General features: G+C 32.1%; 1 protein-coding gene and 1 long non-coding RNA gene across 4 annotated transcripts in view; both read left to right on the top strand.

Annotated features, from left to right (window-relative positions):
- Nucleotides 1-8,359, top strand: LOC141542650 (uncharacterized). Its single transcript, XR_012482224.1, has 2 exons — nucleotides 1-3,086; nucleotides 3,324-8,359. It is a non-coding gene; the product is annotated as an uncharacterized LOC141542650 (long non-coding RNA).
- Nucleotides 1-19,072, top strand: part of LARP4B (La ribonucleoprotein 4B) — a 190,298-nt gene that overhangs the window by 156,461 nt on the left and 14,765 nt on the right. For all 3 annotated transcript variants that reach the window (XM_074267225.1, XM_074267224.1, XM_074267226.1), the window contains exons 11-13: nucleotides 13,049-13,155; nucleotides 13,916-14,167; nucleotides 14,861-14,906. In XM_074267225.1, the coding sequence (XP_074123326.1) occupies nucleotides 13,049-13,155; nucleotides 13,916-14,167; nucleotides 14,861-14,906 (405 nt within the window). The remainder of the gene's footprint in view (nucleotides 1-13,048; nucleotides 13,156-13,915; nucleotides 14,168-14,860; nucleotides 14,907-19,072) is intronic.

Here is a 19,072-nt window from a genome sequence, read left to right on the forward strand (position 1 = left end):
TTTTATTTTTTATCTTCTATTAAGATTAACAATGTTTTTTATAGTTGTTGTTGGTTTTATATTTTTTATTTTTTTAAATATTTTTATTTATATATTTTTTTAAAATAATTTTTGGGGTTGACAAAGTTTTAAAATTATCTTTCTGGTGATTGTAATGTATATTGTGAAAGCTAATATTTAGCTGTAGGCATTGCAGAAACAGGTAAGCTAGAACCTTATTTTTTTTCCACAAAATAAAATCACTTGTCAATAGTAATTAAGTATTTATAGTGAATAAGTGATAAAGAAAAATATAAATCCTCTTCTTAGAAATCTTCATAATCTTATGCTTGTGAGAATCAATACATTATTTTTATTGGAGGTTATACAAGAGTAATATGGTTAGGGAGATATAAAGTATAAGGGACAAATAAATAGATCATCAGGAATAATTTAAATTCTTTGAATAGGTGGGCTTTTTCTAAAAGATTTTCTTGAAGGGAAAAAATTTGAATAGAGTTGTTTAAGGAAAAATGAATATTGAATGTTAGCATTCTGCTAATCACTGAGAGGAATAGAAAGAAATAACAGTTCTTGAGATAAGATCTTTTAATGTATTTGAAAGGTTGAAATATAGACATATACTACATTACTGAGTTTTGAAATAGTATTGATTATAAGTGCAAGTAAAATTTAGAAAAGGCAAACATCTGTCCTCAAAGCTCTTATAATCTGATAGGGGAGACAACATGCAAACAAATATATACAGACTGGCTATATTCTGGATAAGTAGCGAAATAATTATAGGAGGAAGGCACTTAAGGAGAGTTATGAAAAGCTTCGTATAAAGATGAGGTTTTATCTGGGACTTAAAAAGAAACCAGGAAAATCAGTAAATTAAAGAGAGAGAATTTCAGGCATGTGAAACATCCAGAGAAAATCCACAGAACTAAGGGATAGGGTGTCTTGTTCATGGGATGACCAGGAAGCCAAAGTCACTGGATTGAAAAATATAGTGGAAAAAAAATCTGACAGTAAGGTGTAAGAACATAAAGGGAAGATGAAGGGGACAGGTTATGAAGGATTTTGAATGCCAAGGTATTTTGTATTTGTTCCTGGAAGCAGTAGAAAGCTATTATTATTAAGTAGAGAATCTGGTCTTCAGCAAAATCACTTTAATTTGCTCAAGGGAAGATAGATTAGAATAGAGATTTGAGGTACTAGACTTAGCAGCAGTTCTTGGAATAATTCAGATGTGAGGTGATAGTAAAGTGCTCTTGAAGGGTGATACAGTCAGAGAAAAAAGGGGGGTATAAAGTGAGAGATGTTAAAAGTGAAAAATCAACAGAATTGGACAATACATTGGATTTGGGAGGGTGAGCAATATTGAGGCATGCAGCATGATTCTAGACTTTAAAAGTGTGGTTGGATAAGATGCTTGGATACTTGGTAGATAATCTTGACTGAGCCTAGCCTTTCCTAAACCATTCTTATTTTCAGTTTCTTTTCCAATCCTTAATTCTCTGTATCCATCAAACTATTTGTTGCACACAGTGAACTATTTTAGAGATCACCTAATCTTAACCCTCTTAGTGTATAAATGTGGAAACAGAAGTCCAAGGGTGGAGGAAAGGAAGAAAATCTGCATTTATATAGCACCTCCTATATGCTGTGCCAAGCACTTTATAGATATTGTTTCACTGCTGAGAGTTGAAGTTCTTTATCCATAACCAAAGCTATTAGTTGTCAACCTTTGAACTTAAGAACTTAGCCTCAGTATTCTGGCACTCTACTGGTACTCTTTCCACTATAATACACAGTGGCCTTAAATAGTCCTTGATGGCCTTAGCAGCAAGGTCACTGATAGCAAGAACTAGTAAAGGATAAGTGAGGTATTTTTTTTAATAACATGAATTTTTGTTAAGTTTTAGGCATAAAAGACTTTGCTTAGGCCTTCAAGACTCATTAAGATTTCAAATGTTTTAATGAGATAAGGGGTGAGAGACTATTAAGTATAGAAAGAATAAAGAAACTAAAGATATGAAAGTGATAATAAAAGGCAATAAAGAGATTAGACCACCAATAGTAGAAGGTAGATTTTGGTTATAAGTTTGTATCCTTTAAGCAAAATCAACTGTAGCCTGTAAAACTTGGCAAATGAAATTTCATATTTGATAAAGTGAGTACAAATATCATTTTAGGAAGACTAAACCTACATTTTTGTGTAAGGTAGAAGTCCACTAGAGTTCTTTACAATATTTTAGCTTCAGTTAACTTTATATAATGACAATGCTAATGATAAAAAAGACTGATTCAAGGAAGCATGCTGAAGAAAAAACAATTCCATGGAATCAAAATGAGTAGAAACTCCACTTTTAGAATTTTGGAAACTGAGGCCTAGAAAGGTGAAGCAACTTAAAGTCATAAATTATTAATGGTTACAATGAGTCTAGGGACCTGACTGTTAACAAGTATGTTTCCCCTTGTAATGTTTATGCGTAGGAAAATTAAGATACTGGTAGACTTTTCTACTCCAGAAGACTTGAAGACAGGAAGGGGAGGATGTCTTTAAAAATTGAAATTGTGTTTTTGGGCGAATTAGAAATATGAGCTAACTGTTAGGTACTCCTATCTTATTATGTTTAAAAATTTTTTTGTAGTATCTTTGTTCAAATATAGAATTGGTAAATAATATCATTATCCTGTCCTTTGAGAACATGAAAGTTTCCAGTATCAACAAAAGCTGCATTTTGATCTCCAGAAGCACAGTCATTTTTACAAGACAGAAAGAAATTCAGTCTGTGCCTTTGCTTGCTTGTGTGCTTCCTCTTGTTGACTTTTGATAGAGGTTGGCCGTGTTCCTGTTCTCCTGGATGGGCCTCTTAAGAATTGGGAGTGGAGTGGACAAAGGCAGTTACCTCCTTTCATTCCTATAGAGATTAGAAATAGAGAACTTTACTGTTCTGCTTGCTCAAAAAAGACTCATGAAAAAGACAACAGTGTGGAAATCTGAAGGTTTTGGAACCAGGAGGAAAATGGAACCTACTTTTCTTACTTTTTAACCTGGAATTCTGCAAAGGAGCTGAGAGAAAATGCTATATTAGAAGGTAAGAATTTAAATTTAATTTCCTAAATGTTCATTTTAGCTGTATTGCCTAATTTTTTCAAATCATAATTGAGTTTTTACTAATGCAAAAATCACCTGTTTAATTTGATCAATAAGGTGATGTTTCTCTGAGTTCACATATAACAGGGAAAAACAAAAATCAAATTTGTGTGAGCTTAACTTAATGTTTGTATGAGAGCTAGCCACTAAAACAAAATTTTTATTTTCATCCCTTCAGCAAATTGGTGAGCCCTCTTCTGAAGACATTTCCACACTGGATGAGTTGTGAACCAACATGATTTGTGTACATTGTCGAATTTAATATGGATTCACATATTTGGGATGATCAGACACATCCTTATATCTAGGAAGTGTCCTGCAGATGTTTTTAAAAATTTCTTTATGGACAATAACCATGATGAAGAAATACGAGTAAATCTTTCCAGTGTTTTAGATCCAAACACATTTTTCTGCTCCTTTAAGAGCAGCTGCATCATAAAAAAGAGAGGCACAATATCCTTAAGTAATTGAATATCATGAGCACAACCTATGCAAAGTTTCCATTTTTAAATGAGAACATTTGAAGTCAAGAAAAACCTGAGCAAGTTCTTGAGAGAACATTATATTCTTCAGAACCACTGCTGCCAATAAATGAAAAAATATACTGACAAAGAAATTTTGCTTTTCAAAACTCATACATTTAGTTCATCAGAGATTCTTTGAATAAGCATGCTTCTTTTGAGTGAGAATATGAAAGGTTAATAGCATGTGTAGAAGGAAGAATTACTGAAGCAGTATTCATTCAACTTATTTTGGAGGACCTTCCACAGACAAGGAAATGTTAGGTAATGTGGGAAATACAGAGATACAACTATCACACATATCCCCTTCATACCTGCAGTACATGACAGCATAAATTACATTACAGGTTTCCAAAATCTGGTACCAGGTACTAGAAAGGATCACTTCCAGCCAGGATAATCAGGAGGCTTCATGCTAAAACTTAACATTTCACCTGTATTTTGTAGGAGGAAATAGGTTACTATAGGAAGGAGGTGCATGACAGCAAAACCAAATGTTTTTAAGTAGAAAAACATCTATCTGGGGTGCCATAGCAGTTAAACCAGCTTGGCTGCAGTGCATATATAAGGAAGGGAAATGAAGATACTCCTTATGTGGCAGTCTATGAGTTTGGACTTTATCTAGCAAGGCAGGGTTAACCATGGCGAATTTTGAAGAAAGAATTAAAGCAGAATGCAAAGCACAGTGTATTTAAAATCAAATACCTCAAGTTCAAAATATGACTATTGAGTTTACTGTCTGTGTGACCTTGAACAAGTCTCTTAACCCCTCCGATTATCTACAAAATGAGAGAATTGGATTAATTAATCTACATAATGCTTATCTACTTTAAATCTTGATTATTTAGGTGTGCTCTGAATCAAAAGCATTTGAATTAGATGAATTGAGAAAGGAAAAATAACCATTAAGCTATTGCAGTATTTCAAGGATGGAATAATGAGGACTAAGGGTCATATTGGGAATGAAAACAACTCTGATGATATGAAAGATCAGGAGGATTAAGCAACTGATAAGACATCTATGGGAGAGTCAAAAGACGAAGTATGAAACTTAAGCAATTGGTGCTAGAGTTGAAATGTATGCCACACAGTTTGAATATTAAAGATTAAATCTTGAGTGAGAAAGGAAAACTCAAGATAAAAAAAAACCAGGCTAAAAACAGATATGGGCAATGCTCACATTTAAAAGATAACTCGGGAAAAGTTGTAGGGTAGAAGCAGTACCAGAATCATTCAGTGTAACAGAAGTTGAGGGAATATCCATTTTCAAGAAGAAAAGTTGGCAAGTGTATAAAAAATATTGGTAGAAGCATTATTTGTGATACAAAGAAGCTGGAAACAAAATGTGCCCAATCATTGGGGAATGGCTGAATAAATTATGACACATGAGTTTAATGGAATATTACTGCACCATGACAAATATGAAGAATTCAGAGAAACATGAAAAGACTCATGGAGTGATGCAAAGTGAAGAAAGCCAGACGCCAAAAATCAGGATATATACAATGTCTACAACAGTATAAAGTCAACATGGAGAGGCAACAAACTTTGGTCAAATACAATGGTCAATGTGAACACAGCATATTATAAAGTTTAAAAGACAAATCCCTTCTTTAAATTTGAAATCAATAAGCTGTTTCATGGGGGTGGGAGGTTGAATTACATGTTGAAAAACTTATATGTTAAAATTAATAAATTTTCTTACTAAAAAGGAGAATGGTCAGCGATGTCAGATATCTTAGGAGTAATGGATGAGGAAAAAAATCCCTATGGATTTAGCAAAGAAACTAGTAGATGATCCTTGAAAGAAAAGTCATTAGTAGAGTTCAGATTTCAGTTTGAACAGATTTGATAGTAAAAATGAAAGTTGTTGGGTATAGACTTGGAGTTATTATTCAAGGATATAGAAGAAAAGTATGATAGCTAGAAGAATGAGAATCATTTGATACCCTTAAGCCTTTGTATTGGGGATAGGGATCATAAATCTCAGCCAGATTTTTATAGTCGATAGCAAGAATTAGTTCAATGCTTCATCATGTGATTCATGTGATTCATGATACAGAGGAAATAGAAAAACAAAAGCATTGTCCCTTCCTTCAAGGAGCTCATGATCTAATGAAGTGAACAGATTTTATAAAACAAGTATATTTACTATTTACAAATTCTTCTACTGTCACCCCGTATGTCTTTTCTTATATTCTTGCCTCCACTCATAGTGCTGTTGCCCAGTTTACCTCTCACCTGTAATGTTATAATAACTAATATTTTCATTTATCTCTCAGCCTCATCTGTCTCAGTTTTTACCCATCTACCACTCAGCTGCTAAAGTCATTTTCCTAAAGAGTAGGTCTGACCTTGGTCATCCCCCCCTTGTGTGAATTCCCAAAGAACATTTTTATCTCCCCTCTCTCTGCCTTTTCACTAGATCGTTGTATGTTCTATCCCCCTCATCTCTGATTCTTGCTTTCATTGACTTCCCTCAAGACATAATTAAAATAAGCATCTTCTACAGAAATTCATTTCTACCCCAACTTGCAATTGTTAAGAGCCTTACTCTGTAAGGATTTGTTTTCAATCAATCTGTGTATCTATTCCATTATGTATTGTCTTCCCCCATTAGAATGTAAATTCTTCCATGATAGAGACTTTTTCCTTTCTATTCCCAACATTTAACACAGTATCTGACATAATAAAGCCTTTATAAATGATTTTATTTCTTGAATTGGATCTTGCCCAAGCCAAATCATGAAATAATGAGGCAAACTTTGACTTTGTCAAATTCCTTGGTCATCTATTTAAAGTAAATGAAGTAGTCTGTGTTTGGAAATATACAAATCAAAAAATAAAGCTCAGGTGCCTCTCCAGAATGAGAAACATATCATTTATCTGAATGTTACTGAATGATGGCTCTGAGAGTACTAATATTATTACAGAAAAGTTTTAATAATTGGAGTTCTGTGTACAAAAGTTAATGCAAAATTTTTTTTGTCTTTTTAATTCACCAGGTAAGGATTCTAGATTCTTAAGGTTTTTACCTAATAGTTTTATTTGTAACAGTATCTTGAGGTTTTTTCAGTAATCTGATTAAAGTTGTCATTTTATATATCAGACATGGTTATTTTATGATAATGCAAAATACATATATCTTATGCCACTTAGGCTAATATATCCTTTATATACAAAACTTTTATTTTCCTATCTCTCCTGTTTATTAGCATTGTAACCAGTGCTCATGAAGCATTTAACAAATTCTTGCTTGCTATCAAATATAAAAATCTGGCTGAGGCATTACTACAAGATTTATGATCCCTATCCCCAGTATGAAGTCCTTAGAGTATGAAATGATTTTATAGTGAGGAAAGTGCCAGTATTGGCAGTAAAAGCAGTATTGTTTTGTGTTGGAGATTTTTTGTTTGTTTTGTTTTGAATTTAACTTCTGAATCTATTGATAACCTTTCTGTGACCATTCTAATCATGGGGAGCAGGCAGTTCTAACCTCCAGAGATGGGGAGTATAACTGGTGAGCATGGATTGGAAAAGTCGCAGGTTTTTGGATTTTGAAGAGTTTTAAAAGTTTTAAATGTCAAAAGATTATGTATTTGATCGGGAAGATAATGAGTAGGCTATGCATTTTATTAATGGAGATTGGGGGTTGATAGACTATGCATAAGGTGAATGAATTAGTATATTAAGCCCTGGTAGAGGTGAAGACAGTAGTTCAAGATAGAAAGAATGGAGGTTTAGGGAATTAATACTAATAACTAGTGTTTATATGTAGCATTAAAGTTTGTAGTGTGCTTTATAAATACTTTTCTTCTATTGATTCCTATATATATATATAAAACCTTTCCAATTATCATTAACAAAAGTTTATTTTAAATTTTTAAAATTTTCCTGTTTTGAATATTCCACCTGTAAGGATTGTAACATGACTCACTGTTGCTCATTTTCTTTTGGGGGTCTGGTGAAAAATGGGAACCTCTCCAAGAAATAGGATCTATAATCATATTCAGGCCTCTGGCCTGTAATAACCACACAGTGTACTTCTAATCCAACTGTATGTCTAATTGCTATCAACAATGATTTACCTGACATTATTGTGACAAGTAATTAAGGAAATAATGAAAAAAATTTACAAATAACATTAAGTGTTTTCTACAAATCATTTTGTGTGTACTAAGGAATTTTGAAATTATAGTATTTATTATGACAAGGGACCAAAATACCCTCAGTCCTTTCTAAATAGTACATTTTCAAGATAATGCCTTACATTATAATTATTTCTATGTGGATCCCTAAAGTTGTACTGGACAACTCATTTGTATATCTGTCAAAAAAGGGAGATTATTTTGATGCTTAATTTTAGTCTGTATAAAGTATATAAAAGGATTTCTTTGAAGTTTCATAGTGAGATCTCACATATACACATAATATTGTAAAACTTTTGGCATAAGAATATTGATATAAACTTGGGTGATTGTATGCTCACTAGCCTAGATCTTGTCAAAATATATATTACTCATTTGATCATGTCCTTTTTCTCACATTGCGCCTTATAGTGAACTTGTATAGGTTATACAATAGTGACTTTTTAAAGAATCTACCTTCTGGTGCAAAATTCAGTGATTCCTTGTTTTGCGTTTATATAAATACTTTTTCCATATAATAAATGAAGCTAAATTCCTTTAAAAAATTTTTTTTAATTTAAATTTTTTAAAAATATTTTTTGTTCTTTAAGATTTCTTTGCTTGCCTCCCCCTCCCAACTCCCATTCTCTGTTAAAAATTCTACGTATCATGTAAATCATTGAATTGATATCTGTCCCCCTCGCCCCCACCCCGAAAAAAAAATTCTATTTGCACCCTTGAGTCCATTATCATGAGGTGTATAGCATGTTGTATCAAGTCCTTTAGTTGTCAGGTTGTTTAAAATTTTTAAGTTTTTTGGAGTTGCTTATTTTTACAATTCCATTGTTATTTGTGCAAGTTATATTTTCCTAGGTCTGCTTAATAAACTCTGTCACAATTCATACAAGTCTTCCTGGGTTTCTCTTGAAGCCATCATATTTTTTACCATAACTTGTTCAGCTGTTCCTCAAATTGATGGGTACATCTTTAATTTTCAGTTCTTTTTGTTCTCTAAAAATGCTGCTTTAAATGGTTTTTGTGATCCTTTTTTCTCTTTTGTTTTGCTGGGGTATTAAACTAGGAGTGAAATTGATAGGCTACAACAGGCGTAGTAGCTTTGGATGCATAGCTTCAAATTGCTATCTAAATGACTAAACCAGTTCACACCTCCATTAATAGTATACCCATCCCCATCTCTCTCTCTTTCTCTTTCTCCCCCCCCCCCCCAGGCTGTGGTTAAGTGACTTGCCCAGGGTCACACAGCTAGGAAATGTTAAGTGTCTGAGACCAGATTTGAACTTGGGTCCTCCTGAATTCAGGGCTGGTGCTCTATCTACTGCACCACCTAGCTGTCCCTACCCACCCCCATGTCTTGCAACTATTCCAATTAGATGGGTGCATTTCTTCAAATTTAATACTTTAGGATATAATTTCATGACGCTATTGTTAGCTTGGATTTCTTGTTATGAAAATTCTCCATTCATATCCTTAGACCTGGTTTTTTGGGAGGGGTGGTTTTCAATTGAGGAATGGATCTTGTTTTCATGAATTTGAATCAGTTTCTTTATGTATCTTAAAAAGGAGACTTTATCAAAGAAATTTGCATGCATTTTCCACCATATTTGACTGCTTTTCTTTAATTTTTAGCATTGGTTTAGTTAAAAACTTATTAATTTTATGTGGTCATAAGATGTCCATTTGCATTCTTTGATCCTATCTCGTTTGTGAATAATTCCTTCAACCATTGATCTGACAGTAATTTCTTCCTATCCTCTATTTTATTTAGGATGTCCTTTATGTCTGTCATGTTTTTCTGTGGAGTTTGTAATGGTAAATGGTATGAGATGCTGTTTATATGTAATATAATTTCAATACTTTTCCAGTTTTCTCAACAGTTTTTGTGAAATGGCAAATTCTTGCCCCAGTAGTTCAGATTCATCGAACACTAGGCCACTGGCTGATTTTTTCCTTTTGCGTTTAGAAAACCGAATCTGTTTCACTGATCGACCTATTTTTTACCCAGTACCATATTGTTAAAATGATTGTTGCTTTGTAGTTAAGAATGAGATTTGGTACTGGTAGGTTTTCTTTGCCTTTTATTCTTCTCTATTTTCTTTTTTCCTTTTCTTTTCTTTTCTTTTTTTTTTTTTTTAGCACTATAAAATTATTTGATAGCTTTATTGGTATGGCATTAAATAATTAAATTAATTTCCATAAAATTGTCATTTTAATAATATTAACGATGAGGACTTCATTGAACAATTAATATTTTCTCCAGAATTTCTCTTTTTGTCTCTTCTTGCTAGATATTTTTGGAGGAATTAACATAATAGAAATGCTGATGATTTATGTGAATTAATTTTATATACTGCAGCTGTGCTGACGGTTTTTAAGTTAGTCTTTAGTTTATTTTCTAAGGTAAACCACTTTATCATTGCAAAAAAAACCAAAACAGTGAGTACGTCTCCTTGCCTATGCTTATTGTCTCTCTTTTTTTAGTTTTAATGTTATAGCTAGAATTTCTAATATTTTGATAATGGGCTTCTTTTCTCTACTTCTGATCTTATAGGAAAGATCTCTAACTTATCACTATTAAAGACAATGTTGACTCTTAAATAAAAAGATCACTTATCCATTTATTCCTTTGCTTTTTGTAGTGTTTTTAAAAAAAATATGTGTTGTATCTTGTCAAAAGTTTTGTCTGTAACTATGTATTATATGGTTTTTTCCTAATTATTAATATAGTGAATTATGTTTTGAGATTTTTTTTTTTTTTTTTTTTTTTGGAACCAAGTCTGCATTCTTACTATATAAACCCAGGCCAGTCACATTATATGATCTTTGTAGTGTTTCTGCAGTCTCTTTGTTAATATTTTATTGTAAAATTTTGCCTGAATATTCATCAGGGAGGTTGTTTTATGGTTTTTCCTTTTCTGTTTTGATTCCCTGGTATAGAAATACAAAGATTATATTTGTTTCACAAAAGGAATTTAGGATGACCTCATCTTTTCCTATTTTCCCAGTAGTTTATGTAATAGCAGAATTACTTATTAGGTTTTATTTTTTAAACTTTGGGAGTTCATTTTTCTTTCTTTATTTCTTCAAATAGCATTATGTCCTATTCCTTCTGTTAATCTGTTTTATTTAAATATGTATCCATTCCATTTAGATTGTTAGTTTTACATAGGACAAGATAGTTCCTAATCATTTCTTTCACTGGTTATAAATTCATCTTTAAAAATATTTTAGCCTGTAATGTTGGTTTGTTTCTTTTTAAAGTTAAACATAGTTTTATTTGTTAATCTTTTGCTTTCAATTTTTAAATTCATTTTTAGGTTTTCCATTTTGGTGTTTAATGGAAAGTTCTTGATTTGATTTTTTTTCTACTTTAAGTTGTGATTCCCAATTCATTGATTTGCTTTTTTTTTTTTTTTTTTTTTTTTGCTTCTATTGATGAAAATGTGTAGGGATATAAATTTTCCCTTGAATACTATGGCAGTATCCTCAAAATTTTGGTGTCCCACCAAATGTGTCTCACTCATTGTCACATTATCTTTAAAATTATTGATAGTTTCCATAATTAATTTTTTGATTCCCTCTTTCTTTAGGATTAATTTTAGTGTTTTTATAGTTTCTTCAGCAGCCCATTAGGGAATAGAATTTTTATTGCACTATGGTTTATGAAAGATGTTTAATGTTTGTGACAAAATCTTGAAAATCTGACAGTTTGTTTAATGTCCTTCTCCCCCATCTCCTCCCCCATTCTATATTATACTTAGTTTTGCTGGATATATTATTTTCAGCTGTAGCCCTTGTTCTTATGTTTGTCTACATATAGTATTCCAGGACCTTTGGTCTTTTATTATAGCCTCTGAGATGTTGTGCAATTCTAATTATAGCTCCAGCCTATTTAAATTGTTTTTGTTTTTGTTGTTGCTTGCAGAATTTTCTCTTTGATGTTGGGGTTTGAAATTGAGTATTTTATGAACATAGAGTATTTTTCCTTATAGGATTTCAGTTGGTGACTGTTGGATTTTTTCCTTTTCCTGTTTGCCCTTGTTCTATCACTTCAGGTCGATTTTCTTTCATTATTTCTTGTATTGTTGTATTAAGGTTCTTTTTTGGCCATAGTTTTCTGGGTGGTCTAAATATTATGTTTACTCTTCTTTATCTCTTCTCCAAACTTGTTGTTTTTCATATGAGATGCTTCACATTCTCTTCTATTTTTTTCATTCTTTATCTTTTGTTTCATTATTTCTTCGTCTCATAACTGTCTTCTCCTTGCTCAATTCTAATTTCCAAAGTCATTTACTTTTCTCCCTTTGTCAGTTTTAAATTGCATCACTGGGAAATTTGTATCTTTTTTTTTTTTTTATTTCATTTTCTTTATATTCTTTTATATATTTAATATATCCTGATTTTCTCCTAGTACGGCTTTTAATCTCTTGAATAAAGAATATTTGCACAACTTAAAACAACAATGCCATTTTCACCCCCATAATTAGATAGCAGTTAGGCTAGTGGACAGAGAAACAAAAGTCAGTTGAATCCACAGCTTCATTGTAATCTTTTTCCTTTTGGAAAAAGCAAACTATTTGAACTTTTTTCATACATATATATTTCTTTTGCTACATATTTGCTATGGATGGATGTGATGTTATATGATGTTAATGGGAAGAATCTTGGACTGGGAATAAGAAGATCATGTCCCAATGCTGATTTTGCCAACAATGAACACTGTTCCTCAGGCAAATCATTTCTCCTTTCTGAGCCTTTCCTCAACTGTAAAATGAGGAGGTTGAATTCTGAATTTTACAGATAAGGAAACTGAGGTCCAGGGAAGTTAAATGATTTGTCAAGGTCCCACAGGTAGTAAACATCAAGAGGCAGGATTTAAATCAGGATAGAGAATCAGTATTCTATCTGTACTGTCCCTTTGAACTATGTATGAAAATATAGTATAGATCCAAGAAAGCATGTCAGGAAAGATAAATGCCTGGTTTTAATAACTAGATGTAAGGTGATAGTTATTAAGAGATACTATAATACTATTCAAACTGTTTTCTTAAGGTAGTATTGACAATTTAAAAAAAAAAGGCTACTAACATGATACTGAAATGTGGGAAAATAAATTTTCTTTATATCCTTTGTCACAAAATATTAATTGAAACTAAATTAACAAATTGTTTTGGTTGCTGTTTCCTACCTCTTCTGCTCTACACCTCATCCCCTGCCCCTACAACACCCCTCTCTAGGTAACACCATTTCCAAATACTGGATTTATCAATGGGTTTACATCTCCCACCTTCAAACCTGCAGCATCTCCTCTAACATCACTCAGACAATATCCTCCTAGAAATAGGTAAGTCAAAAGACTCTTATTTTTCTTCTACTCTCCCTCCTCCACTCTATTCCCACTCTCCCTTCCTTCCAGCACAAGTTGAATATAAGGTCTTTAATGACAGGCACTATTGAATTTTTTGGTCTTTGTCTCCCTAGCACCTAACATACAGTAAGTACTTAATAAAAATTTAAATTAATCTTTTTGTATATTTGCATACTTAAAATAGTAATACTATCATGTACTTTTCTTAAATGTTTCAAAATCCTGTAAATGTGTTTATTTGTTCTTTAAAGTTAGATGTATGTGGTATAATTTTTAACATTTCATCTGAATCTTGTTTTGAAATTGAAACCAGAATGTATATCAGAAATAATAATCACAAATAATGAAAAGTATTTAAGCAAATTCCATAGAAAAATGGACTTTTTAACTTAATTATACATTTTTAAAAAGTAGATAATCATATACATGTTTAAATGGTGCCTACTCTTCAACCATGACTTTTGTAAACAATTTTTTTTTGAGGATTAAATAAATCATAAAATATGTTATAAAATTTTTCTACATAGGTTAGGGAGGAAAGTGGGCTATATTTTGGTGGGTTGACTTTTTCAAGTAAAAATATTTCCTAAGAAAGAGAATTATTGGCTACATTTAACTTTTAGGTTTTAGTTGAGATATAATTGAAAAAAGCTTGAACAAAGTCTTTATAAGATTTCTTAATGGATTTTTTTGATGATAATCAAAGAATTAAAGAGATATACAAATAAATTTGCAGGAATCCTAGTAAATCCCATCTACGACATACGCTACCCACTGCAGATAGAAGACCTGGACTATTAGAAAGTCCTACAATATTTAATTTCTCTGCTGACCGCTTAATTAATGGTGTCCGAAGTCCACAAACAAGGCAACCAGGACAGAACAGAACACGGATTCAAAACACTTCAACTTATGCCAAGAGGGATCTTGGAATTGGGAGAATGGAGCAGAATAATCTTGAATCCTCTTCAGTTTTAGGTAGAGGGAGGTAAGTTACATAGAATTAAGTATACTTTGTAGCATGATAATTTTTTAAAGCCAAAAATATCTTTGAATTATAACTTTAAACTTTATCTCAAAACAAAGGATGTGATGTATACTGCAATAGCACCACATCTTCAATCTGCATTTGAAATTGTACTGGCCATTCATTGTATCTTGAGCTACTATTCTAGTGAATCTAGTTTTTATCCCTGTTCTGATACCAAGTTGCTATCATGGTGTCATAACATTGCTATCATGCTATGCATATCAACCTTGAAATATAATTGTTTAAATCATTTTACCTGAGGAATTTGGTGACTTCCAAGAATATACTTATTTTTTGCTGCTTTCTTTATTCCTTACCCTTGTACTGCTTAGCAAAAACTCATTTATGATAAACATTATTCCTTAACTTTTTTTACGTATACTATTATTAACTCTCACACATCTCTCAATCCACTCACCTTCCCTCCTTCTAGCCCCTGTCTTTGTCATGTGTAATTCATCACTTCTGCTCCCTGAGATATTCTTTAGAGAAGTGGACTTTATTGACAGGTGACTTTCTAAAACAGAATTTTAAAAAAATTGTGTAAAATCTAAAATAGGCTTTGTAGAAATGTGGTTTCTTTACATATATGGAAGGCAAATATTTTTTCCAAATATTTTTTAAGGATTGGTTGTTCTTCCTCTCCCTTAGGAAAAATTCCTATGGCTTTCGGAAAAAAAGAGAGGACAAATTTACAGTGAGTACACATTTTCAACTATTCTCTTTATTTTCATTTTATTGCTTCATCTTAAAAGCATGAAAAACTAATTGTAACCAAATTGTTTACACATAAAACTTAATGGAGTAAATAAATTTTTGAAAATTTATGAACATAAGTTAAAACAAGCACAACTAATCAAAGTAGGAAATCATTTGGAGTGGTTTCTAGTTATTTATTTTTTAAAAATTTTTTTTATGTGATATAAATGTTTTGCCCCATATATAGAATCCTATTCACATATGTGTTAATTATTGTTCTTTGCAAATGCACAGTGCCTATTTTTGGAAAACTAATTAGTAAATTTATAAATTATTGGGCTTTTAATTTTGACTTGAGTATAATAAAATCTGGGAAAATTCAGCTCCTTTCTGTTTGTTTTTTTCATTTGTTTGACAAGTATTTGAGTGCGGTACCTATAGATATTAATGAGACAATATAAACTAAATATTTAATTAATTTTTACTTATTGTCCCAATCTCAAAAAGTCTACTAGATAAGTGCTATTGGATTTTAGAGGAGGGACAAGATAACTTCATGTAATTAGGGATAATTGCATGGCATAAAGTGAAATTTCACCAGCAAAAAAAATTTTTTTTAAAGTTAAGATGATAACATGGGAGGGGTTAAAAAAGTAAAAAAGGAGTGAGTTATAAAGAATAGTTCTAATAGTTCAATTTGATACTAGAATTATAGATTCAACTCTGGAAGAGACCATTCGAAATCATCTAATTCAGCCCACTATTTTCAGGTGTGTGGCTCACTACATCATTTCTTAATAGGTAGCAAGCGCTATATTATTTTTTACATATCTTTACAAATGAATAAATAAACCACAGCTTCCTTTAGTTCAGTAATTTCATTGTGATAGAAAAAAATGTTTTTCCTAGTTTAACTTTTTCCTTTGTGCTTATCATTGTTAAAATCACCCTTAACTTAAATTTCTTCCTTTACAAAGTAATTACTTTATGGAACATGGTTCTTAATGTTATAATAAAATATTAAATAGAAAGTCTATTCTGGAATTGAAATTTTTTAGATTCTGAGTTATAGAAGTGGACCAGTATAATAACAACTTTTTTTTTTAAAAACATAGCAACATATCAAAAAGGGAGAATGTTTTTGTTGTTGTTCAATTGCGTTCAACTATCTATGACCCAATGGACCAAAGTATGGCAGGCCCTTCTGTCCTCCACCATCAAAGTCTTTTCAAAGTTCATATTTGTTGTTTCTATGATACTATCTATCCATCTGAGTCTCTGCCACTCTTGTTTACTTTTGATTTCAGGCTCCCAACATCAGGGTCTTTCTCATTATGTGGCAAAAATATTTAAACTTCAGGTTTAATATTTGACCTTCCAGTGAATAGCCTGAATTAATTTCTTTAAGTATTGACTGACTTGGAATCCAAGTGCTTTCCCAAGTTTTTTTCAGCACCACATTTCGAAAGCATCAATTCTGTGGTGCTCAGCTTTCCTCTTTCACAACTTATCTGACTCTCATAGTCATACATTTCCGCTGGAAACACTATACTTTGACTCTATATAGACCTTTGTTGGCAAGATGATGCCCTCTGCTTTTTAGTATGCTGCCTACATTCAGTTAATACTTTTTTTCAGCATCTACTGTACTAGAGTAAGAGATAGAGGTGACCAACATATTGCCATTAACCTTGAAGCATTTACAGTGAGTGAAAAGAATAAAAAGTATACACATAAATACAATACAGAGTAGAGTAGAAATGTTTCTTAGAAGTATAGAATATGATGATAATTTCAGGGTCCATAGGAGATCTCTTACAATTTGGGAGAGTTTATTTATCCTTAATTTCAGAATCAGAGAAATGGTTCACAGTGCATTTTCATTTATAACACTCACATCTAATGCAATTTGATAAGGAATCTTAAATCATAATGTTTAATATTTTGTGGAAAGAACTGACTTTATAAAGCATAAAGCCGAGTTACTGTCTCCCAAAAAATTATTTTAGAAAACATTAAGGAGTTTAGAATTACTTAATATCACTCACCAGAATCTATTGGAAGTAATAGCAGTGTGGTGATTTGGAAGGTAATTTGTTGTCTTTTTAACTTTGTGTCTGACCTTATGTTAAGGGTGCTAATATCTCCTAGTTTGTGTGTACTTCAGGTATAGGAAGGTATAGCATGTGGTTAGAAAATCAGCCTTGCCCTACCATGTGATTATTCTTGTGGTCATAAATATTGTTTCCTTACTTTGGACCTGCTTATGGAAGAACATAGATATTTTAGCTTTTTTTGAAGTATGATAACTAACCCTTGCATAAGTGTTGTAGAATTCTTGTAGAACTGAAGACTATTTCTTCATTGCTCTGTAAATTAAGGAAGTCAGTTTGGGATTACAGTTTTATAATTTAGCTAAAGGCCAGTCAGTCAATAAGTATTCCTTAATTTCCTGTTATGTGCGCGCCACTGTGCAAGTGTTGGTGATAAAAAGAAAAACCAACAAGTCCAAACTCAATTCCTTTTCTTAAACACAGTCTAATGATGGACACAATTCAAACAACTATGTGTACACTAGTTGTACCCAAAATATATTTTAATATAATCAGAGGAGGAAAGGCACAATCATGAACATGGAACAGGAAAATCTTTAGAAGGTGGGACTGTAGAAGAGACAGGAAGGAAGCCAGGAAAGCTAGGAGGCCAGGGGAAAAGAGCAAGAGAGTGCTAGGGGTGGAAGATGATAGGAATAAATGAAAGAAACAGCAATGTATCATTCAGTCTCAGAATGTAAAACTGGGAACATAGGCAGAGGCCAGATTATAGAGAACTCTAAAAGCGAAACAGAAGATTTTATTTTTGATCCTGGAGGTTAATTACTACTGGAAAGAGAGAAGTGGAGTAAAAGTGTGTGAAAATGGTCAGACTCATACTTTTTTTTGACTTGACATCTTAATGAAGGATGAGCTAAACTGGAGTGGGAAGAGTATTATTGAGCCATGAAGATCATCCAGCTGAATATTGAATAATGGTCATTGGCCATTCCTCACTAAAGCTTCAAGTAGGATTAATGATGGCCCTGAAAATGAAAGGATTAGCCGAGGTGATCTGAGGACACTCCTAGCCCTAAATCTGTGATCCTATGAAAGTCTCACATGATTTTTATATGTGCTAAAATATTGTATCCTGTCAGGTTCTAAAACTGTAACAATTCTAAACACAAGGTAATCAATGAACAAATAACATTACATCAGTAAAGCTTACAGAACTGATATACAAACCTGCTTTTAGGGATTCTATTTCAAAAATTTTCAGGGCCTTCACTTGTCTCATAAATAATAGCTTTTAACTCCAGTCATCTGACTGCAAATTCATTGTTATTTCTACTGTACCACATTGCCCTCTTCTGGCTAATCTTGTTGAGAAATATGGTCTTTATCACATGACTAAATAAAATAATTTTTGAAAGCACAAATGAACATCTACCATCACTGAAGTCTAAGCTAAGTCTAAGTATATGACATTTTTTTTAGAATTTGGTTTTGCTGTCCTTTACCTTGATTTTATTCGTAAATCATAGATGTCTTTTCCTTGGTTAGAAAGGCCATCATTATGGGTTTCTGATATTTGCCAGCTTTTTCATAATTTTCCCTTTTCTGGTCCTTGTTTGCCTAACTGAAGACTTAGTAGTAGCTTCAGTTTTTGGGACATTAAAGTAGGTATTCAATAAACTTCTCATATCCAAATGCCTTCAATAAGCCAGGGATGTATAAAGTAAATATATTGATATTCTAAAAAGTAAATGTTCTGTTTTTAGCTGATATTTTGGAGTTGCACAAAAAGTTATAAATTATTCAAAGGATACAGTGAATGCATTTTTAACGACTAAGTGCTTAATAATATGTATACCAATTATTATACCATAATAAAATAATGATTCCAGGTACCATTGAAACAGGTATTCATTCAGTTTCAGACTTTGCTTTTTGTCTTTTTTTAAATGATTTTTATCATTAATATTATTGATGCCCTTTTTTTCTTTCTTTCTTTCTTTTTTTTTTTTGCATCAGACATTAAACAGCCATGCCTCATATTCATCAGATTCTCCCATCCCTCAGCCCTTCTGTGACAAAATTACTAAGCAAAATTTCCTGATCCATTGAC

The sequence above is a fragment of the Sminthopsis crassicaudata genome, chromosome 5 (assembly GCF_048593235.1).
Source record: "Sminthopsis crassicaudata isolate SCR6 chromosome 5, ASM4859323v1, whole genome shotgun sequence".
Classification (NCBI taxonomy): domain Eukaryota; kingdom Metazoa; phylum Chordata; class Mammalia; order Dasyuromorphia; family Dasyuridae; genus Sminthopsis; species Sminthopsis crassicaudata.